Raw genomic sequence first — 25305 nt, 5'->3', positions numbered from 1 at the left:
CTGACCTCAGGCAGTTCGCCAGACAAAACACACTCCAGCTCGCGATACTTTTTCCGGCCCAATCTATGTGTGGGTTATGTCTCTGTAACCAGGGGTAGCCTAGGATAAGCGGGGTGTCAGGAGCAGGAAAAGTGAAAAAGGACAGCTGCTCTTGGTGGTTACCTGATGTGATTAACCGTACAGGCGCGGTTTGGTGAGTTATGTATGCAAACACTTGGTTGTTTAATGTAGACGCAGGGATGGGCGCAATACGGAGCCCATAGGCTTAGACCGCCGCTCGGCATCCCTCTCCCGCAAGCGCCTGTCAATCCTACGGGAGAGGGAGGCCAATTCATCAAAGGATCTGGTCTCCTCGTGAAAAGCTAGTTGGTCCTTGATCTGGTCATTTAATGACCGTAAAAAAAACCCACGAAGAGCCGAATCGGGCCAACCCACGGCGACCGCTCGAGTACGGAATTCAACTAGGTACTCCGCAATACTGCGCCGCCCCTGACGGAGCCCCAGCAACTTCTGCGCGGCATCGTCCTCCGATACCGGAGGGGAAAACGTAGCCTGGAACTCCTCCAGGAATTCATCGTAATCGCAATCATGAATGGGGTGAGAATTTAAGTAGGCTTCAGCCCATGCTAGAGCACGCCCCCGTAACAATCCCACGAAGTGGGAGATCTTAGCAGCATCCGTGGGGAACGCGTGAGGCGTGCGACTGAAAAACAAGGAGCACTGGAAAAGGAACCCCCCACACAGGTCCAGCTCCCCGTGGAAGGGTTCCAGCGGCGGAGGTGACACGCCGCGGTGCACGGGGTCGGACGGCCTAGTTTGTAATTTATTCTGAGTGTCACTGAGCTCTTGACAACGGTCTTGGAGAGACTGGAGCTGCTGATCGTGGCGACCGAGAATAGCGCCCTGTTTATTAATAGCGGAGCGGAGTGGATCTGCTGGGTCCATACTGGCCAGTCCGTACTGTCATGAACCGAAGTTCCGAGCGCAGGCAGGACCCAGTAGCAGAACACACACACTAGGGTAGGAGCGAATAAAGAAAGTAATATTTATTGCAACTAAAGGTGTCCCGTGAGGGTAGCCTGAAAAACAATGTATGGAACCAGAAGAAACCGAGGGACCGCGCAGGGAACGCCGAGAGCGGGGCTGTGAGAGGGGTGATAGCCGGGCCGAGTGAACCAGAGGGGGGTGGAGCTCCAAAAGGGGTCGAGACGGCGAAGCTGATGGTGAACCAAATCTCAGGCGGACAGGTGGACAGGCAGGTGGCTCGTAAACAAAAACACGCCGAGTTGTGATCGCTGAGAGGCGACTACGGACTGGCGTGGAGCAGCAGGTAGGGCAGGATTAAATAGTCCACCTGATGATCGCCTGGGATGGGATGCAGGTGTGGGGTTAGCAGCCACGCTCGTGGGCGTGGACATCCCAGCAGCACCCCGGACGCCGGGCCGCGGACCATGACATCATCTAGGGCAATACACCTAGGAAAGAATCTTCTGGCATGCCAGAATTGAAGGAGTTGAAAAATTGAAGGAGTAACACCTGTGTAGATGTTCATCTACAATGAGAATAAGCTGTGGCTGGTTAAACTGCATTTTTAGATTTAAAATATGTTTCAATAAAATATTGTTGTTGAATTTTGCTGTCTTTTCAAGTTTTGCATTGTGTTATTGTTTTGGCCATAAGTTTAACAGTTTTGAAAACAGTATGTAAGCACATGCAAAATGTCCTGTACGTACAAAGATTTTTGGCAGGTGTTGTGTCTGAGTGAGAAGATAATTCATGAAATTTGAGAGATGTAGTCATTGAATGCATTTTGTGCCAAAACAATGATAACTGATCCTCAGTTTAGCCCACATAGACTTCTGTTGTGCTCACTGTGTGAGGAGCTTTGCAAACATGACCTAAGTATTGAGAAATGTGTCCTAGCGTCTGTAAAAAACTGTAATCATAATAATGCTTTGAAAAAAATGAGCATTTAGAGTCAACTGGGGTTTAAATTTCAGATATTTATATTATTCATATTCATGCTTGCAGTTGTTCACAGTCTTACACTTGTAATGTAAACAGATCACAGCTTTTCTGGGTTTGCATGTCAATTTATTTTATCTACTTTTTACACCACATTTCATGCAGAGAGCAGCCATGATGGTTTGTGTGCAGCTGGTGCTGCCTCTATACGTACATATGTGCATGTGTCTGCATGTGGGTGGGTGTTGTTGGACGAGTGAATATGTTGACACAGTTTTAAATCCACTTGCCATAATCTCAGGTTAGTTTCAGAAAATTTTGCAAAGCTCAGATGGTTGAAACAGAGACAGGAGAAAGATGCGAAACAGGAAATGTCAGAAAGAGACCCACAAGAAGAAGGTAGGAAGGAGAGGAGACTGGAAAGGCTGAGCGAAAGGTCAAGTAACCTTTTGTTCTAGGCGGTCGATAAGTTTCTGCAGTCTGTTGACCTGGATTATCCACTGGCTGTCTTCATCATAAACACCTGGAGGGGAGAGAGAAGCAGAGAGAAGGATGGATTTCAGTCAGAAAGGTGGGGATGAAAGGTGCTGCATACATCGACTGTATTTTAAACACTTTCCATTGACTGCCTCAACAGTCACTGTTGTAAGGGGTGGCGGTGTGCCAGGAGGCATTTTAAGGATCCCTTTCATGTCATGCGACAAGAAACCAGGCCAATCAATGAGAAAAGCTTTGACCACTGTAATTGAAGTTCCTAGATGCTCTGTCGTTTTTTTGCAGATCTCCTAGCAACCACATCTGGCGCTATAATCCAGGTCGACGGTTAAAAACGTATAACAATGAAAATAAAAACCACTGGAAACATGTAACTGTCGTAGATAAATGAATATTTATCAGGATTCTAAGCAGAAATATTATAAAAATCATACCTAGATTTCATATTTATTTAATTTGAATCAGGTTTTATGACAGTTAAGTAAAATCTAGATGCAAACTAAAAAAATGAAGACATTGCAGGTGATGGCAAAACAACTCCAGGAACAGCTAAACAAGCTGAAAACTAAAGCAGGTTGATTGATTGTATAGTAACTACAGTCCTGTACAATGTCAGAGCTTGTGGTAAACAGCACATACTGTGTAGTAGTATCTGGAGTTGGTTAGTAATAGATTATAGAACAAAAGAAGTAACTCAGATTATAGAAATAAGCAGCCATTAAGAAGCCATTTTTTCTCACTATAATTGACAGTGACTACGTAAACATAAAAAAAGCTTTGTAGATGTAATCAAAGTCAATAGCTGACCCCTAATTTGACCCTGCACCCCTGCTAAACTGATATTAGCAGGGGTGCTAATGTTAGTATGCTTTAGCTGCAGAGCCAACAACAGGACAGCCAATTACAGTGCGCTCTGCAGGTACTGCATTGAGACTTGCCACTGACCTCCAAATATGTGCAACCTCAAACCTCCACCTGTGCACCAGATAAGTGGCTTTGAAACTAAACATAGAAACACATGTGGTCACAGCCTTCCTCCACCTCAAGCTCCCTCTGTGTGTCTCACTGCACTGTTTCTCTCACACCTACATGACCTTCCTTCCCCTCCTGTGCTCTGCTCTCCCTCGGTGTGACTCTGGTCCAGCAGCTTTTTTTTGCTTCTGGCAGAAACAACGCAGGATAACCCAAGGAATGAATCACAGTCAAACATAACGCAACACAACATGGTGATGGAGAGTTATTTAAACATAAAAAACATTAAAAAAAAAACCCCACCTGAACTGACGAGGCTAAAGAGAGGGTTGTTGGGGGAGAGGCTGTTGTTTCTCTGAAGCCTCCGATTAGAGCGACGACCCGACCACTGGATGGACAACACCTCTGGCTTCACAGGACCCTGTCTTGAATCAAAACAGGCCAGTAAATATCCTAAGCCTCACATATTTCAGCATACATTTTTACTTTCTTTATGTTTTTCTTAAAAAATGTCAAATCACTGAAGGACACACTGCATCACAGCCCTCTGTAAAGTACACATGCTCTTTCAGCACATGTCGTATGTGGTGATCACAAAATTACAGTTAAATTATTTGTTTTTTTCTTCTATTTCTTACAATCTGTGATGAGAATCAGGTGTCTGGAGCCACAGTTGTCTTGACTTGCTTTAAATTTCTATGTAATGCTGGTCTGACAGTGATACTAATGGCAGTGACAAGGTATGTGCACCTACAGGGTGTCTTCACCTAAGATTTATCTTACTGCTGTCAAGTTGTTGGTTCCCATACTTTGAAGGGACCTCAGGGTGTCTGTGAGCAGGCTGCGTGTGAACATGCATGATTGTGTGCATGTGTGTGTACATAGCATGTCATAATTCTATTTTGAACTCGTTCTACATTTTAAATACCCTACATGCTCACTTCTTTTTCAGTTCCAGGACTATTACCAGATACAGTCACATGGAAAAAAAGGTCCTGTGTAATCAGAGCATGCAATTATCAGAGTAACTACAAACCCAGCCAAACAAGAAATGATTGCTTACAGTACGTTATTGCTTCTGTATTCTGGTTTACTTTTGTTAAACAAATGATGGCATGCTGTAATCACGTGTTTTTCTTCATCTGCAGTTGTGTTTAATAGCAAGAAAACCAACAAAGCCTTTGAAACTGAAGTTTTATAAGGGAGAATGAACAAAAATTTCAGGAAGCTGATGTTGGAGACTGATGGCAGATGAACAGCAAAACACAGTAAAACATTATTACTGCTAAAATGGAAGCAATTTGAGGTATAAGACCAACTTATACTCTAGATGTAAACTTTACAAACCCTTCACTTACTACAGCAGCAGGAAGGAAAAAGTGAATTAAGGAAATAATAGAAAAATAAAAAAGGAAAAATAAACAGTGAGAGTGGTATACACAGACATACATGTATATTTTAGCGCCATCCTACACAGTGGCCGTAACAGCTTATTGCTGAAGGAGCTGCTCAGGGCCTCCAGTCTCATGCAGGGGTGAGAGGTGTTACCTATAATGGGTATGAGCTTGGCTAACATCCTCCTCTCACCTACCTCCTTTATAGAGTCTACGGGGCTGGCCTGGACACATCTGGCCCTCTTCACCAGTCTATTAAGCTATTTTCTTCCTTATTCTTCTTTAATTCAAAAGAAGACTGAATCTGTTCTTTCAAACATGTTTAAACGTTTACTTTGATTCACACAGAAAACATTTTACATGGGATACACTTGTTTTTCAAGACTGTGTGATCGAAACTTTGTTTTTCAACTGTAACTGTGCAGTATTCAGGAGTGCACTCATTTCAGTCTTAATGTAATGACTTTTGAAACAACCAGGTTTTCTTCAGCTTGATCTGCTCTTGTTGGGAAGAGAGTGGTGGGACATAGCACAGTTTTTAATTCACAAGCTGTTGTCTAATACATCTATACCACTGAGACTTGATGAGGACAAACTGGGAGGGGCAGATCCCTTTTGATCTGCCAGTGAGTCACAATCTCACCTACATCGCTGCTTTAACTGCTAAAACTTTCAGAGATATCTAACAGATCAAAGCACAACAGCTTCCCCATCCACATGTTCCTCCTACAGTTTTTATGCCAAGTGAGGAGGAAGGAAAAGAGGTTTCGAAGCTGGAGAGCAAAGTGCGATCTCAATGCTCATCTTTTTCCAGAGAGAATGATGAAAAAGATAATGCTAACCCAATAGGAAACATAAAGCTCTTGAGCCATTGTTATGGCCCAAGCTCAGTTCTGAGTAATACCATCATAGCCTATTCACATATACCTACAACTGAATACAAAAACCTATTTTAAACCACCAGAGAGAACCACATCTCCGAATGTTTGGAAGGACGGAGCAATTCAAACGCACAAGGCAATTTCTCCAGTGAGACGGCTGCAGGAAGAGGAGAAGCTGCTTGGGGAGCGAGCGACAGTCACACTTTGAAATGACGTGAGAGTGAAAGAACGATGCATTTGGAGGGAAGACAGTCTGTGAAGGTCTCCTTAATTTAAAGGTTGTTTATCCCAGCGCATTATTTTCTGCCAATGAGAATAAATGTCAACATAATTATTGTGTGAAACAAAATATTATGGAAAGCAAAACTGTATCAACCCAAAAATATAACTGGAAGTAAAATGATTTGATGGTGATTTGGATCTTTGGTTGCGATTTCGATAGCTGCAGATGTAACGTGGGAAAACATAAGAGACATAATGTGGCTAAAGTAGTAGACTGAAGCCACCCCTCATTTCTCTACTGTTTCCTATTTTTATTTCTGAGATGAAAAATGAGAAAACTGGTTTAGTGAGCTCTTGAAACATGTACAAACATACGTGGAAATGCAGTATATAAGGCAAAAGCAGAGACTGTGCAGTTCTAATGAGCTTGGAAGTCAATAATTGGAGCTTGGAAAGAAAAGTGACTGGACTTTGAAGTTTTTTGTTTTTTTTTAAATGTTCAACCTCTCATCAGTTCAAAGTCACTATTGGGTATTAGGCCACCTTCATTTTCCAACACAGCATAAACTCTTTGGGAGGTTTCTGGTAATTTGTAGTCCTTATGAATAGTTATCCAGGCTTATTGAAGGACATTCAAAGCTCTTCTTTGGATGCTTGCTGCCTTTAGATGATCCCACACTGCTTCAGTAATGTTGAGCTCCAGACTCTGTGGAGGACAATCCATGAGTGATAAAGTTCCATTGTTTTTCTATCAAGGTTTCCTTTGGCTGCATTGGTAGTCTGTTTGGGATCGTTGCCATACAGAAAAATAACCTGTTGCAAATCAGATCTTTTCCAGATGCTGTAGGATTTTTGTTTAAAATCTGGTTGCACTTCTGTGCACCACCACCACCAGCTGAAATGCAACCCTGAACAATGACAGAGCATCCATCATGCTTTACAGATGGCTGTAGACGTGCACTGCTGTGCCTCTTGCCTGACCTCCTCCGTACAAGCTGATGAGAACTTGAACGAAAAATTCCAAATTTAGATTCATCACTCCATCAGACTGGTTGCTTCTGATTTTCTGTTTAGTTTCTGTGTAATTTGGCATACCTCTGCCTTTTCTCCTTGTTTTGTTCCTTAAGCATATTCTAGTCAGCCACCCTTCCACTGAGATCGTTTCTGATGAGGCTTCAGTGAACAGTGGATGGATCTACAGATGCATTTCTCAGGTCCTGTGTTGGGGTTTTTGCATCAGAGATTCTTAGTAGCTGCATCCATGGTATGAACTTTAAAACCCTACTTCGCCTCACTTTTGAGTTACTGTACTGGGTGTCCATGTTTTCTGCCCTGAGGGTCAAAAATGAGCATAAATAAAAATTTTGATTTTGGAATCACTTGTGTCATTCTTTCTGAATCTGATCACAAATGTCAAGGAAAATTCTGTATGATTTCCAGCAGAAGGCATAACAATAATTAACATTGTTCCTGTACTGCACTCCAAAAGCCTCTCAGTGCTGGAGTGTCACATGTTTGTCAAAGATACCAGCTGCTCTCCACTGAGCTTCAACCTTTGCTGCATAAAGATTAAGGTGGCAAGAAAAAACCCCAAAAGGACTTAAGGACTGCGATTAATGTGTTTGGAATACCAAAATCCAGCATCCAATAAGCACTTAATTAGAAACATAGCAAGAGCTTGCAATGGAGTGTTTTCAGCAATATGTTTCCTCCGCAGAGACCGAAGAGCAATTAGAGAAACACAAAACAAGGACAGCCTGGAATAAAAAGACAAAACAAAACAAATGTATTATTTAGTAACAGTTCAATTTCAGAATCTGTTGAATGCAGGTTTGGTTGCAAATGGCAGCAAATTGTTGCTCAATTGTTGACCTGAGATCGGTGACAGGTGCATCATTACCTGTGCTTTAAACACACCAGGATTATAATGAACACAGACATGACCTGCAGGGGACACCCATCTACATCCACACTCACACCATATATAATATGTTGCACGCTGGTGAGTCATCCTCACTAATGAGGCATGTCTGATTCCTGAACGCAGATCCAGACTGATCAAATACTTTGAGCACATGCGGGAAACAGAGTCCACTAAGAACATGAGCCTCGGGTTGAATCATCACTCCTTCACTTTTCACGCTCAGAGGCGAGTATTCATTAGCAGTCAGTGCATTTAGAAAAATTATAATAAGATCATGACCACATTAAGGTCATATTTTTAACATTCTAGTATTCATAAACATGGCTTGCAGTAGTAAAAACAAACTGCCATTTTTGCACATTGCACAACAGTTGTGACAACACAGCAGCAGAAATCCAACAACCCTGATTCTGAAAAACAATGCTGTATAGACTGTTAATAAAAGCAGTGATTCCCAAACCACATAAACCCATATTTCATTCACAACAGAAAACATATCAAATGTTTAAACTCAGAAAGTCTACCAGTTTAAGAAAAATACTAGCTCACTTTTAAATTAAAGGCAGGAATATGTCTCAAAAATGTTTTTTCAGGGCCATGTTTACCACTATGTCAAGTCAAGTCAAGTCAAGTCAACTTTATTTGTCAATTCTGCCACATGTGCAGGACATACACAGAATAGAAATTGCGTTACTCTCAAACCCTAGTGATTAGAAAAATGCAAATAAAATAATTAAAAAGTAAAAATTTAAATAAATACAATACAATTTTACGTATAACAAAAAAAAGCTATGCAATATACAATATACAATATTCAAGTAAGAAGGCATAGTGGTGCAAAATAGGCAAATAGTGCAAATGGGGATTTAGTAGTGTACGGTAAGAGATAGTGTAACAACAAAGTCTTATGAGGTCCAATGCTTAAGCAGTCCAATGCTCCACAAAGTGACTGGAGCAGGCCAGTGAGTGCGTCAGAGAGTGAGTGTGTGTGTGTGTGTGTGACAGAGTTCAGTGAGACCGTGGTGGAGAAGAGGGGAGAGGGGGGCAGAATCGGGAGGGAGTTTAGCTTCCTGACAGCCTGATGGATGAAGCTGTCCTTCAGTCTGCTGGTCCTGGCCTGGAGACTCCGCAGTCTCCTCCCTGACGGCAGCAGCTTGAAGAAGCTTTGCATTGGGTGCGTGGGATCAGCCGCTATGCAAAGGGCTTTTTTAGTGAGACGGGTGCTGTAAATGTCCTGGAGGGAGGGGAGAGAGACACCAATGATCCTCTCTGCAGCTCTCACTATGCGTTGGAGGGTTCTATGGCAGGACGCATTGCAGGCTCCAAACCACACAGTGATGCAGCTCGACAGGATGCTCTCGATGGTGCCTCTGTAGAAAGTGTACATGATGGGGGCTGGAGCTCCTGCTCTTCTTAGTTTGCGGAGAAAGAAGAGACGCTGCTGTGATTTCTTGGCCAGTGCTGTGGTGTTGTACGTCCAGGAGAGATCCTCTGTGATGTGCACACCCAAGAACTTGGTGCTGCTCACTCTCTCCACAGACGCTCCGTCAATGGTCAGAGGAGCATGTTGGGTGTGCATTCTCCTGAAGTCCACAACAATCTCCTTCGTCTTCTCCACATTCAGAGAGAGATTGTTGTCAGCACACCACGTGGCCAGGCGTCTCACCTCACTTCTGTAGTCGGTCTCATCCCTGTTGCTAATGAGACCCACCACCGTTGTGTCGTCCGCAAACTTGATGAAGAGGTTGGAGCTGTGTGATGGAGTGCAGTCATGGGTCAGCAGAGTGAAGAGGAGGGGGCTCAGCACACATCCCTGCGGAGCCCCCGTGTTTAAAATGATGGTGCTGGATGTATTACTGCCGACCCGTACTGCTTGAGGTCTTCCGGTGAGGAAATCCAACAGCCAGTTGCACAGTGAGGTGTTGAGCCCCAGCTGGACCAGTTTTTGAGTGAGCTGTTGGGGGATTATAGTGTTGAATGCTGAACTGAAGTCTATGAACAGCATTCGAACATATGAATCTTTTTTGTCCAGGTGTGTGAGTGCTGAGTGGAGTGCAGTGGAGATGGCATCATCGGTTGAGCGATTGGGCCGATACGCAAACTGGAAGGGGTCCAGGGAGGGGGGCAGGACAGTCTTGATGTGCTGCATGACTAGTCGTTCGAAGCACTTCATCAGGATGGGAGTAAGTGCAACAGGACGGTAGTCATTAAAGCAGGAGGGAGATGACTTTTTTGGAACCGGAATGATTGTGGTGGCTTTAAAACATGTGGGGACGACAGCCTGGATGAGTGATATGTTGAAGATGTCTGTGAAGACATCAGTGAGTTCCACTGCACAGTCTCTCAGTGCACGACCAGGAATGTTGTCAGGAATGTAGCATCCCTCCTACTTTCTTCAGCAGCCTGTAAACAGGGAACTGAGGAGAGCAGCTGCTGGATATTTGGGAGAGGTTGTCCCATTCTTGCCTGATAGAAGAGTCTAGCTGCTTAACATATGTTTTGTTTTATGATGTTCCAAATGTTTCAGTTGGTGAGAGGTCTGGACTGCAGGCAGGCCAGTTCATCACTCTTGTACTTCAAAGCCATGCTATTGCAATAAATGCAGTATGCAGTTTAGAATCTTCCTGCTGAAATATGCAAGGCCCTCCCTGAAAAATCATCTGGATGTTATATGCTGCATATGTTGCTTTAAAGCCAAATTCAGATGTGTAAGCTTCCAATTTCACAGGCACTGTAATGTACCTTGAGACTATCAGAGATGCAGGCTTTTGAGCTGAGCGTTGATGCTGGATAGTGCCTCTCTACTTTAGTCCAAGGGATGTAGTGTCCAACATTTTTCAAGAAGAATTTTAACTTTTCCTCAGAAACGGATCATTCTGTTCCCATGCAGTGGGAACAGAATGATCCTTTAATACAATTTCTTTAATACAATACTACCCAAAGACCTGAAGATTGCAGGCATCAAATATTCATCCCTGGCCTTGTTCCCTGTGCACAGGGAGCAAGGCTTTACTTTTCCAGCCTTTTGTTGCTCTTGTCTCAGTTTTCTTAGATGTGTTGTTAGCATGAAATTCAAAATGAGCAAATATTCTTCATGAATCAGTAAAATATCTGAACTTAAACATTTGATATATGTTCGGTATATTAAATCATATCAAATTAGATTTCACTCAGTGTTTTTTTATGCCATTCTACATTTAATCATTAGTCATTATTAATCTCTGGTTATATTTCACAACTTGCTTTTTGTTCTGCATTCCTGCCCTTACCGCTGGCGGTTTCTTCCTGTTAAGAGGGAGTTTTTCTTTTCCACTGTTACCAAGTGCTCGCTCAAAGGGGTTTGTTTGATTTTTGGGGTTTCTCTGTACTATTGTAGGATCTTTACCTTAAAATATTAACCACCTTGAGGTGTTGTTGTGATTTGTCACTATATAAATAAAATAGAATTGAATTGAACTGAACCGAACTGAAATATTTATAAATATTTTTATATATATTGTATTGTATTTTACACTGCACTGACTGATCTGGCACCATTTGTTAACGCAACATTTGGCACCTTGTCTGTGCAAAAAGAAAGAGAAAGAGCTGAAAGATTCTAAAATGCAAAAGAGAACTACAATAGATGTTTTAGCTCAAACCAGCACTGTGCTTCAGTTCTCTCAGATATTCCTTCATGGAGAACGAGTTAATCAGATAAATTAGGACAAATAACTGCTGGATTGCAACAGAAAGCAGGTGTGTTTCACAAACACTTAAGAAGAACCTATGCTGGCATCAAGTCTAAAATGTGGGAGGCAAACTGGTGTGTGTGGTTTAAAAAAAAGTGAGAGCTGTAATTATTGGTGCTATTGTACAATATATTCTGCCCAAGTTTGAAAGACTAATTGTGTGTGTGCGTGTGTGAATGACCAGGGGAGGTTTGTTCTTACTTCTCCTGGCGAGTCTGCTCAGCTGTGGTTTCCATGGCACACTCGAGTGAGCTTTGAAGTGAATGAAGCTGATTGGTAGTCTCCTTCAGCAAGAAGCGGGTCACAAACTGCTCCAAGTGGGTGGACTCCTGATAATCCTGTCAATCAAGGCGATTAGAGGAGGACAAGTTAGAGTAGGAGGCATGGTGAAGGAGGGCCGAACGAGGAGAGCTGTGACACGTTTCACATGCCAGCCGGGAGTCACTCGACGCCCAGACCTCCTCTGCTAATTAAAAGATGCCCACGAGATCATTCATTTAGAAAAGATTACACAACAGTGCTGCTGGAAAGAGAGGAGAAGAAAGAAGCAGATGTCAAACCTTTGGTCTTCTTATTAACTTATTTAATAAAAGAATCCCTGTTAGCTGTGTTTGATCCACCACACTAGACTGATGTCAGCAATGTGTCAGTCGACGTCGAGTTAAATGTAGGATGGAGAGCTTAACCCGAGTCGAGTTTAACGACAGAATGTTTCTACAAAGTGAAAAGTGAATTCTTCCACTTAACATTTAACAACGTTACAACTCATTCTTTGTTTATGTCATGATTTAAATGGAGAATTATGTCCATGAACAAAAGCTTTCAGCTAATATTTTATTAATGTTGTTGACATACTTGTGGTATGGGCAACTGCTTTGATGTGGTAACTGTAAATGCAGGTGGATGATATACTGTAAGATAAACCCAACTTGACTCAGTTGAGAAAGCTGCAAATGTGGGTAGTTCATATATTTGCTTCTATCTGAGATCAGTCATTTTTATTTGAATAAATCTTTTTTTGGCTCTTTGGATCCAGGATCCGTGTTCACAAAGAAGCAAAAATCTAAACAGGAGGTGACGGCACAGAAAATGACAGGAGGTGATTTAATAGGAACTGAACTGCTGGTATGTGTGTGTCAACACTGATATACAGTTAGATCCATCATTTGTTGGACAAAAACTCTTTTGTTGTTGTTTTGCCTCTGTACACTGACATTCTGATTGTGCGCTTTAATTCAAGAGGTTTTGCAAAAAAGAATTACCAGTTTTATAACCGGACTTCATTTTCAGAGGTTCAAAAATAACTGGAGAAACTAATATATTTGTGTTCTAAATATAAAGATTTTAATCCTTGGATGAAAATTGTTTGCAGTCAATGGCTGCTCTGCTGGCCCTTTAATGCAGCCACCTTTAGTTTAGATGCGTGGGTCTCTCTTTCAGTTTTGTCTTCAGTCACTGAAAGCTTCTCTGTTGGGTTGATATCAGGTGACTATCTTGGTCATTGAAGAATATCCCTTGAAAAACTGTTGGATTGCTTTTGCACCACACTTTGGGTCATTATTGATGTTTGATTGATATTTATTTATTCATCCAGTCATCACATATTACACAGACTGTGTACTGTCCATATTTGGTTAAATCTGAGCAGAGAGATTAGCGCTGTACACTTCATCGTGCTTCTGCAAGCAGTCACATCATCAATGAACACCAGGGACCCAGTTCCACTGGCAGCAATACATCCAAATACTATAATATCATGTAGATCAGACATCATGTTTGACAGATGATGTGATATGCTTCATATCATAAGCCGTTTCTCTCCTTCTGCATAATTTCTCTTCCCATTATTTTGGTACAAGTTCATCTTGGTTTAATTGGTCCAAATAATTTTTACAGAACTGTGAAGACACTTTTATTCAGGTGAAGTCTAATCTAGCCATGCTGTTCTTTGGTGTAAACAGCGGTTTGTACCGTTTTGTTAACCTGCTGTAGTTTCCTCTATTATGAAGGTATCAGTTGATTGACCCTGACAATGTTACATTTACCTCTTTGAGATTGTTTTTTACTTGGTTAGATGTTGTGCAGTTGTTTTTCTTCACAACGATTCTGTCTGTTTGTGAAGGTTCTCAGTCATCCAGGTCATCGTAGCCTAGAGCGCTTGGAAAGAAATGCATCTGGAAATTTCTTGCAGATGTTTCACCTCTCATCCAAGAAGCTTCTTCAGTTCTAAGAGCAATTGGTGGACAGTCCCAGATTTTAAGCCCAATGGGAGTGTCTAATCACACATGCAAAAGTCACAATCAGGGTGTGGGTCACAATCAGCCAAGGTTTCAGGTAAACCCATTGTGAAACCCTAACCTGTCATGTGATTTACTGAGGTCAAATGGCGCAGGATGTGAGTGGGCGTTAAGGTGTCTGGGAGGGGATCTCAAAACTGGATTATAGACGGCAGACAGTTGGTGTCGTAAACCAGCCCTCTGTTCAAAGATGGTCATTCACAGTGGACACAGATGGCTTCTTTCACTCCTCTTTCAAACCACTTGTCTTCTCTGTCCAAGACAAACCAACTCCAGAGCTTTTCTCTGCTTATTTGCAATAAAACACCAAGGACTCAGCTCTGATCTGTTTCCCAACTGTACATTTCCTTTTTGGCCTCTGAAAATGGGGGCTGTGTATAAAAGTGGCTGCAATTTTTAAACATATAAAACAAAATATATGTGAAACCCTGTAAGTTAAAGCTGGAAGTCTGTAAGTACACCTTTAAATACTTTGAACTCTACTTTTAAATGTGTTATGGGTAAGAGGTTAGCAAACATTTTCCAATTTACATATTCCGAAGCTCTATTTATCCACATGGTCACTATTTGCTGCCCCTTTGGTTTGTTTTGATCTCTACTGACTCCCCCAAAACATGTCAGGCTGCTAACAGCCTGAACACATTCATTAGTCTTCGCTCCGTAGGGTATTTATTTATCAGAGAGAGAGTGAAAGGGTCTAAATGATGATAAAACAGTGTTCTCAGTCATGTGATACCATGTGCATAGTCGTGATACTATTAACATACACATGCAGTATTGAGAAGTATGACTTTAAAGAATTAAATGTGTTATTTTTGAGGCTTTATAGCTGTAAACAAACAGCATCAATCACCACCTCTTAATGATGCATCCTTTCTTCGGATTGGTGTAACAGGTGTTTGCCTGCAGTTATTTATGAGAAATAACATGTTTACATTTCTGTTGTGTTGGCAACAATCAGCTTCTTGTCATTTTGTGAGTCAGAGTTGGATATTTTTTCATGGCAGGTTGGAAAATTAGACTCAATGAGGTTTTGGAGAGATGTCATTTGTTATGTGTGGAACAGCACAGCAGGGCTAAGTGCTGTTTTGAATCTAATCAAAGGAGAGTGAGGGATGGTCAGCACAGCAGTTTGCTGTTTGCATGGCAGACCTGCTCCTACAGTTCTGAGGACCATGAGCATTCGTACACTCCACTTACAATGAGGCATTTGAAGGCAAACGCTAATGCAACTTGGATTAGAGAGTGCGTAATGCATGCATCGAAGCAAAACAAAAGATAGTGTTTCTTTATTTGGGTAACTGCTGTGTTTTTCAGTAGTACGATGAAAATGGCTGAATTTTAAAAGCTGGATTTGTTTATATGTTGTGTACATGTGTGCGCAGACACACTCACTAATTACAGTTTGTTGAGTGGGTGCCTACTGGGAGAGAGATAAACTCTTAGCAGCTCCTCTAGCATTCAGATCATTAAGACTCTTCCCCATCAGTCCTTTTAACAACATACATACACAAAACCATATGTAAGCAGACTAGATTAGGAGTACAGATAACACAAAATCTCTGCAGTGTTTGCAGTATTACTTTTTTTTTAAAGTCTCATTATCTCTCATGCACAGATATTGTTTGATCCCCTGGCAAACACGCACACATGTACACACCTGCACACATGCCTGCGCGCTCGCTCAGCCAGAGTGAGTCACGACAAAACTGGTGAAGGTCAGTCTCCTGTGATCTCCACCTTTGTGCAAGTGTGTGTTAGCGTGTGTGTGTCCATCTCAACAATGAAGAACCATTTTAAACAGCTTCATGTTTCTTTTTTTGGCCTCTTCTTTGATCTTTTATTTTCAGTTGTACAAAAGGTCAAAGGAGAGCTTTGTTGAAGGCAAAACCGTGTGGTTTTCTATAATTTTCTACCTCATTCTCTGACCCAGAACTGCTGCTAAAATCATAGCATTTAAGTCCGCACTGAATAAATGCAATCCCAGCCCTGCAATCATACCTCAGCTTCAGCATCAGTTGTTTTACCCTTGGTAATTATAAAAATCCTGATTAACAATTATAATTAAATAACATCAAAAGCAAGCTGATTGAGCACAACAACTATGCTAAGTAAAACTCAGTTTGCATGTTTTAATCTGTTTCTGGGGAGTGTGTAAATTTCCACTAATTTTAAACTTACCAAACAGCAAACAACGCGGCTACATTTTACCAGGCAGCAGCACTGCATATTATTTTTTATTAATTAAAACTTTAGATTACAGGTTTGGCATCAGTATTTGTATAAAATAAAAGACGGACTGACTATGATCACATAGATTTGGCTTCAATGCTTCTTCCAGCACCCCCGCACGTGTACATAAAGACATGAGGCATGGACACAAATAAATTAGCTTGTGTGCACACACTTATTGTATTCCAGTGCAAAATTAAAATATATATAAAAAAAAAAACACCTTGCAGCCCCCTCACGTACATCCCCAGCCAGAGACTACCCACTGAAATACATACTCAGCCCAACAGAGACGATTGAGCTTTATTCCTGTGACTAAAGGAGCATCTGTTCTCCTTCTTGCTCAGCCAATACCCAGAGACAATCAGAGAAACACGGGGATTTTTTTTTTTCTGTGACTCATTTCTAAGGTCAAAGAAATCTTATAAAAAGCGCAAGCAGAAAGACTTCATCGTGGTGAAAACCTGTGTGTCTTTCACAGTCCAGTGTTGGAATTTCATTTGGAAGTTATTGCACATTCTGTCCAATTTGTGCAGAATAATTTGTCTTCATTTAGGCTCAAATATCCAGTGTGAGTGTTTTCTAGGGGGAGCACTAGAGATTTTCTGAGAGATTTGCAAGGTGAATAGCATCAGTAGAAAATGATAAATCCTTAGCATACACACTGCCTGGTTCTCCCCTCCGCCACCGCCCCGCCGATGTCTCATTTCCGGCTCTCAGTTATCCTCTTGGAGAACAGAAAAATGATTTGAGGTGCGATTTGATTTTCACACCTCAGCTTAAACGTGTTGAGACCCTTGAATGATTGCAAAAGGGGTTGCAGAGCTATGTGTATTTTTCTCTGCAGAAATGGTGAAATTTCAAGCAGGTGTACTTCACAGCTATGCTACTTCATGTCTAACCTTTTTTCCACAACGCCTTTTTGTCTTATGAGCTTCTACTACTTTTTTGCACCTCACATTTTCTTAATAAATCTGTTTTGATCCAATTTTTTCTATAAAATCTACCTTTACTGCTGTTTTTTCCCCAACACACGCTATAAACCAATGCCTTATCTGAGATTGGCCATCATTTATCTTTGACACTACAACTTTTACATGTATAAGTTGGATGTCATCATTTGTTACCTCGTTCTGTGCTAGTAAAAAAAAAAAATACAACTGACAAATTAATGGTTTGACTCCCACACAATGGCCACGATGAGATGTGTCTGCTTCACTGAAGATCTGAGGGGCGATTTGAGCTTCACAGCATGTGTTGTGTGCACCAGCTGAGATACTACAAAGAAGACGAGAGAGTGCGACAAAGAAATAGAAGCTCTCCCTCCAGATCTAATAAGCCACCTCTCTTCCTTCTGCTCACATCCTTTTCCCATTTCTCTTTGTCATTTCTCCTTTCACCCTGCCATTTTTCTTCGTGTCTGATCATTCCTGTCTTTTTGACTTTATGTCTCATGCCACTCTCATCTTCCTTCCTCTCGTCTCTGATAATGCAAAGGGCATTCTGCTTCAGACAGTAAGATCAAGAGGACGTAATACATAAAGATCAAAAGCCATATTTGTTTGGTAACGCAGCCACAATCCATTCAATTTGTCATCTGTGCTGGCTGCAAGTCCAAAAAGAATTATAACATGTTTTGTTCTGGGGGGTTCATTAGTAGTATGCATGAGCCGTGGCTTGTCCTTTTTGGCTCTGTAATGGAAATGTGACTAATGGGAGATCTGAGAACGCCAGCTGGGCGTCCTCCCAGGAGCATGCTGATTTTCAGCATGTAGCTTTGGACACATTCTGGGAAAATCAAACATGCCTTCCTATTGTCTGTACATCTTCTAAATTTAATCAAAAGTTTCCTGTGTTACTCCAATTGACACAACTTATCTCAAATGTCACATCCACTGAGTCTTAACTCACTCACTGTGAAAAAAACACACACATATTATTGTCAAAGGAATATGGATCCTTTTATTACGATGACCTGGATGACTGAGAACCTTCACAGACACACACATATTATTGTGATGTCTGATATCTAGCAAAAAAAAAAAAATGTATAAAGGAAATTATCATTAGATACATTTATTTTATTGTGAAATAAAATTAAAAATTAGTGGCCTTTGCCAGTACTGTGAATGCAGCTTACAGCCATTTGCCAAGATAAAGCTCTATTTTAACATGCAGGTATAAATAGTTCTAATTTATTATATCTAATTTTTGTTGTTGCCACCATGTCTGCATGCCTAAGCGCACAGAGTTGGACTGACTGATTCTCATATAGTGCTTTCCTCCTCTCCCAGAGCACTCAGTGCCACACTCACCCATTCACACACTTTCTTCTATGATTTTCAGTGTTTCCAAGCTAACGTTCACACACATTGATATTCTAATGGATGCATCGGGTTAGTATCTTGCTCAAGGATACTTGGCATGCAGACTGTGATTGAACCACTAACCCTCCAATCTAATCTGCCAATCAGTAGACCACCTGCTCTAATTCCTGGGCTACAGCCACTTGTCAGGGTCCTTGGTTTTTTCGACTCAGTGTTTTGAGTTTCCTGTGTTTTTGTCATTTTGAATTATGTATTAAGTCCTCAGTGTCAGTCTTTAGTTATTCTATAGGGTAATGTTCCTTGTATACCTTATTTAGAAATTTTCCCTCTGTGTAGCGGACCCATGCGTCTCCCTCTGTGTGTCTAAGGCTACGTTCACACTGCAGGTGCATCCAATCCGACTTTTTTGATCCTATGCGACCCATATCCGATCATGGTATGACGGTGTGAACGGCACAAATCCGATATTTTCAAATCTGATCTGGGTCACTTTCTTATGTGGTACTGAATCTGATACATATCTGATGTTTTAGAAAGCGACTGCTGTTTGAATGGTCATGTCGCATTAAATCCGTCTTTTACGTCACTGACACAAGACAGACGCCAATTATCAGCGCTGGAGAAGACATCGCAAACGCTTCCTGGCCATCCAGTGAAACTATTAGGAAGACAACGTTGGAGGAACATGAACATTTTATTTGTACTGTATAATCTGCAGATTCTGACAGAAATCCGCAACTATCCTTTGAAGCACCGCTCCTCTAAAACAGCAATAAGGATAATTATTAGGCCATATGTAAAAATCAAAATAACTTCATAACTTAAAGCAAAATTTGGAAACGTAAAGTCCAAAACAAGTCTTCATATTAACGGCCATCAGTCAAACAATACTGTTTGGTCTGGGTCTAAACAGAGCGCGTTGTGTGTGACGTCTTCTTTTGTGCATGCGGGCCGCTTTGAGGGTTCACACTAGAGCATGTTTGCGGTCACATTTTATTTGTAGTGTGAACAAGCAGACAAAATTTTTTTTAAAAAAATCGATCAAAAAATGGAATTGAGCATTAAGACCTGCAGTGTGAACGTAGCCTAAGTGGATATAGTGATGTGAGTGTTGTGCTTTGTTCCCACTCCTTGTGTTCTGTGTTTCCTCACCCGTCATGTGCTCCTCCATGTTCTTTCTCCCTCCAGGCTATTTCTGTATACTTCCTGTTTTACTTTGAAGGTCTGTGTCTCATGTTGCTTCCTTGTCTTGTCGGTTCTGATTTCTCCCAGCTGTGTTTCCCTCCTGTCTCCTGTTTCCTGATTGTCCCTGTGAATATACAAGCCCTGTGTTTTCTCCTGCTGGTTGCTGGTTCGTCTGTGATGTCTCCCTGTGTTCATCTGCATGTTATCCTGTGAGTTTTAGATTCAGCGCCGTGCGTTTAGGTTTTCCCTGTTTAATTATTTCTTAGTTCCTGTCCTCACCGTCTCCATTTAAATAAACTCACTCCTCATACCAACCTCTGACTGCACTGGGGTCCTCACTTTACCTCCACACGACCTGCCTCGTCAGCCGTGACGCCACCCATGTGATTGGCTGATTAGATATTGAGTTGGACACGTGTAATAAAATTGCTGATGACTATACAGATACACACACACACACACACACACATGCATATTTGGCAAGATTGTTACACCAAAGAAACAGTTGACAAACACAAATTTTCTTACTTTTTTATGCTACGTTTATAATAATAAATGTGCATTTAAAATATCTGTTATGTCAGTAGCTTCATCAAGACGACCTCCCTGATAGAAAGAACCCAAAAAACAGTCTAATGCCTTAACTTATTTTGTTTTAATAAGAACTGGAATTTGCATAAAATCTGAAATGCAGAAATCATTGTGAAAAAGAAAAACACACTTTCAAGAGAATTTCAAAAACATCAATGCCCAAAAGATATGTGAATATTCACACAGGAAACATCATTACTATTCACATCTAGTGTTCCTGTGTATGTTCCCCCTGATTACATTCATTTATAGCATCTTACCTTCTTTGTTTTGTCCATCGCCTTCAGGATGGACATGTTCAGGTCTTCTAAGGCAGCAAGAACGTTCTCGTATTCACCGAGGTGCTGGGAGAAGTACTCTTCGAAGCAGAAAAACCAAACCAAAAAACATTTTGTGAGTCAGACAACTGGGACAGGGCTGTAGGTGTTTTGTTGAAGAAGCACTGGTGTGACACCTCACTCGCACTGCCTTAGGGGTTTGGTCTGGGAGCATGTGACCATGTCTAACATCTTACTTTCCTATCTTTACTTTTCTGTCTGCATTTAAAAGACTCAACTTACCACAGAGTTCATCCGTGTCCAAGTTGCTGTAAAAGAAGAAAATGACAGGTATTTAAATTAAAAACAGACGTCTCCAGGGACAGAGGTACATTTTTCCTGCAAAGATCTCTTTGACACAGTCTTCGCTTTGATGAATCAATGTGATGACAGATAGAACTGAGTAAAATATGCGATGAGTAACAGAATAATTTTGGTGTTTTGGCCTCCAGAGGCATGAGTGAGAGACAAATTGGCCAAATGGGGAGTTTCAGAAATGTTGGCCGTTTCTAATAAATGTTCATGCATGGATGCTTTTCTGGGTGGTCTGAGTATTTTTGTTCCTGAAAGAGAGAGCCCAAAAGAGAAAAGAAGTGGAACAAAGGAGAGGTGACGAAGTGAAGAGAATATTAGGCACTGTATCAGCACTACAACTATCTTCAGACGACACAAAAAACACATCTTATTTCTTGCTCTAGTCATTGATACCAGGGGATTTCATTCGTTTAAACCGCATTTCATGCAAGCCGTGGCTGCTGTTTGCAAGAGGAGAGTGCTGCAATCAATGATCCAAACAGGAGAAAACGGAGAGAGGAGCCAGAAGTCAGACAACTAAGTAACGCACCATTAGCCTCTCTCCTGTTTTGCTTGAAGCCTGGTTGCTCTGACACTGAAGGTACATTACCATTGCTCTGAAGATTTGTTACCTTTATAAATAAATAAAACAGCCTTGAAATACTGTAAATACAGTTAATTCCATATCAATAATCTGTCATCCATACATGCAGCATGCTGTGTGTGCCTGTTTAAATCCGCTGTATTGAATAATGTCAGTGTTCGACATGGACCTGAGCAGGTTTAACAGCCTGTCAGGGAGACCTTACAATCTGGTTACTCGTTCTTTAATCAATATAGGATTCAACCAGAGACTTCCAATTGACTTCCTTACAACTTTGTCATCTGCCTCCTCCTGTGTTCATTTCACAGGTGGAGGCACACATTAACACGGAGTCTGGTAAAGATAATAGGAAACTGGACTCCACTGTATGTCAACAGTATGCATTTTTCTTTTTTTGCTGTTGATATTTTCTTGAATACATATCTGATACAATCTATATAATAAAATTAAATATCATTAATTGAGTTCTGCTGAGCTCTGCTTAGGAATAAAGGGACATTTTAGGTCTCTATTCTCATTACAAATATCACATCAAATCTACACATACACACTGAAAGGTTGTTGGTTGGTTCAATTCCAGCTATAGCCACAAATCATCTTTAATACTGAGTCAGGAAGAGATCTGGTGTAAAAATGTGTTTGTGAAATAATTATTATCACTTTAAAATATTAAGGAAGTAGACAGACGTTTAGATGGTGATGACTGTAGGAGCAAGTGGTGACAAAGCCAGATAATTTCTTCTTGCTTTTCAAATGGCCAAATAATTTCTTTTCTTTTTGTTAAGTCACCCCTATCATTGGCTTATCTTGTTGAGGCCATGTAAAAGTATACGATGAGGACTTAGGCACTAATGACCTCTTAACTAATTACACCTTGCTGTTGCTGCAGATCAGAAGATGCATACACTTTGGGTATAAAGGGATGAACATGGTCAGCAACAATAATCAGGTAGGCTGTGGTGGTTAAATGATGCTCAGCTGGTGCTTAGGAGGCTGAAATGTACCAAGAAAATATCCCTAACAACATTAAACCACTACCTTCTGCTTGAACTGCTGATACAAGGCAGGACTGATATATGCTTTCATGTTTTTTATCAACATGCCTATAAAGTTGCTGTCATGTGATTGGTTGTGTGTATATAATAAATTTAGTTAGTAACTATATTCTGATTTTAAGAAATCTGGTTTTGTTTCTGAAGTTGTCCTTTTAAAAATGTTTATAAAAATCAATTAAACTTCAGTTTTGATGCCTCTGTGCTCAGTCTGCAAAAAACTTTTCTGAAAAAACTGAAATTCAGTTGTTAGTAAGTTTAACTTTAGCTCTGTGAGTGGATGCACAACCCTTCAAAAGGCTCTATAACTGGTTAGGTGAGGAGGCCAGACTTACTGATCGCTGTGGCCTCCCCAGAGCTTGTTTTTTCTTTTGTCCACTTGCAGTTTATGTGAGTTTGGACACCAAAACATTGAAACTGTTTAACATATTGATTTAAATGTAAATTTTCCAAGGTGATCGTTGTGTGATGTAATGCCGAGTGCAAATCCTGCATTCTTATAATTGTTGTGATGATGTGATGAGCTGCAGCAGCTATTTATTTAGAGAGAGAATCAACCTGTATCAAACCACTTGAGTCAGAGTGTTTAATTTTCTGGTTGTTTAATTACACCAATGAAGTACGTAACATGATTGACACACCACTGTGTGGAGTGAACAGAGATATTTTAATAAGCTTCCTGATAAGTGTACTCATTAAGCAGTGTTAATAGAATTAGCACTGTTTGCTTCGGGTGATATAGACAACAACAACCATCCTGTGACTATTACTCTATCAACAGACACTAGGGCCCAGTGTGTAAACTACAAGCCCAACAACATACAGAACAAGTTCCTTTACATCCTTGTGTAGTTTTAAGCCAGCTCTTTGTTTATAACAGCTGGCTGAATGCTCAACAGCTGCTTGCTTTAAAGCTTACAAAAGTCTCTTTCTAGTGTTTTTAGACCACTGATGCAGAACCTGCATCTGATTAATGTGAGGCACCAAAGAAAACTTAACTAATAGCTTACACAGAATGAAGTTTCTCCAAGCACTTTTTGAAGAACTATTTTCAACCTGATTCAGACTGCAGATCTTTATTAGTACACATAATCATCATTATTTTTCAATGTCTAACGTCAAACTGAGGGCCAGGTGAGGTGGTTTATTCAAAGTGGTAATTCATCATAAAAAATACTGAGTGCTCTCGAGTCTTTGACATCTCTATTAGAAAATGTATTTCTATTGAAATAAATCACTATCATCACTTCTTCTGTTGTGAATAGCTTTAGTTTAGTTTCATAAAACCAAATGTCCAGCAGTGTTGATTCAATGCACAACAGAGTCAGTGGCTAAAGTGCTAAAAGTGGCGCTCTGTGTGAAACCGCTAACGCTAACCATAAATTCTCCATTTCTTTGGCAGGTAATGAAGGGTAAACCAAATAATAATGTGTGATTACATACTGGTTGTACACGGTGATAGATGATACAGTTACTCTATATTATACTTTGTATATTTATGACAGCACTTGTTAGCTTGTTTGTGCACATGCTAATTGAAGCGTGGCACAGAAGCTAGCATGGCTTTACACTTTTATTTCTCTTCTGTTATGACTATCTAAACATTAGATCAATAACAGATGCTTTTACTAACCTAACCATGTTCTACATCACTCTACAATAACACACATATATTTAGTTCTACTTGTTTCCTTTATATAAAACTTTGATCGGGGACTTTAGGGTTAAGGATGCCAGTGTTATATAGCTGGAAGACAGAGATTAGAAATACTTACATACTAATCTAAGCTTTGTCAAAATGGCACTAAAAGGTTTATTCACCTGCTAAATGCCTCTCAGACAGAAACAGTGCTTCAGTGCTGCACTGCTATTATATAACTGAAACTAGCAGCTATTTCTAAATATCTTGTGGCTCAGCAGGTCATTTGCTCACAAATGCCTTCAGTGTAATCACAGAGGAGTGACTGTATAAGTATTATCTGTATCCTGATTGATGCAGGAGCTGGTTCACATTATAATGTCTGCAGGGAGCATAAGTAATGTGGTTTCTCATGTGTGTGATTTAAAAGAATTGGTGTGAACTAAAAAGCAGAAAAATCAGTGCAAATCGGTCGACAGTGAAGTGTCAGTGTGTCTTTGGCTTCCTCTCACCGTTAGGTGTTTGGGACATTGTGAATATAAAGGGAACATTGCACATCAGTGCCTGATTTTTAAAAGTAGATGATCTGTATTTACTGTGCTTCCACCTCCAGCTGAGTCTTGCAGAACAAAGCTGCAGGTCAGGAGGAAAAGAGGAAGACCACAGAGAAAGTTCACAGGTGTAGTGAGGGAGGACTTTGGGATCATCATTAACGATGATTTAGGCCTCATTGTGATGCGTTGACGGTTTCCCTGATTGAAAGGTGACTTATAATACACAAGAATTTGGAAACCACGTTAGACAAGCCTGATATTTGAGAGTAATAATAATAATAATAATAATAATAATAATAATAATAATAATAATAATAATAATGGATTGCATTTATAAAGCACTTTTCGAGACCCTCAAAGCACTTTACAATTCCACTATTCATTCACTCTCACATTCACACACTGACATGGTGTACAAGAAAAGCATGCAGAAGCTCACTTTATTTCTCTACTTGTGGCAGTCTCTCAGGGTGAAACAAAAATCTGTACAGGTATTACAATAAAAAAAAAAACTCTTTTTGAAAGCAGTAACTAAATTCAAAATGACCTCTCAAAGCCTCAGTGGGAAAGCTCCAAACAAATTTTACCAGCCATTTCATTTATATTGTTGTATTATTTTAGTTACTTCA

General features: G+C 40.7%; 1 protein-coding gene across 2 annotated transcripts in view; it reads right to left on the bottom strand.

Annotated features, from left to right (window-relative positions):
• necab1 (N-terminal EF-hand calcium binding protein 1) overlaps positions 1-25305 on the bottom strand; it is a 45796-nt gene that overhangs the window by 14127 nt on the left and 6364 nt on the right. For both annotated transcript variants that reach the window (XM_085396819.1, XM_085396820.1), the window contains exons 4-8: positions 20777-20802; positions 20477-20574; positions 11786-11922; positions 3736-3857; positions 2412-2488 (exon numbers count right to left, since the gene is read on the bottom strand). In XM_085396819.1, the coding sequence (XP_085252945.1) occupies positions 2412-2488; positions 3736-3857; positions 11786-11922; positions 20477-20574; positions 20777-20802 (460 nt within the window). The remainder of the gene's footprint in view (positions 1-2411; positions 2489-3735; positions 3858-11785; positions 11923-20476; positions 20575-20776; positions 20803-25305) is intronic.

Source organism: Rhamphochromis longiceps, linkage group LG22, assembly GCF_057381845.1.
Source record: "Rhamphochromis longiceps isolate RC_006_pf linkage group LG22, R_longiceps_female_GT1.1, whole genome shotgun sequence".
Classification (NCBI taxonomy): domain Eukaryota; kingdom Metazoa; phylum Chordata; class Actinopteri; order Cichliformes; family Cichlidae; genus Rhamphochromis; species Rhamphochromis longiceps.
Note: the sequence above shows the minus strand (reverse complement) of the source record. Positions and strands in the feature narration are given on the sequence as shown.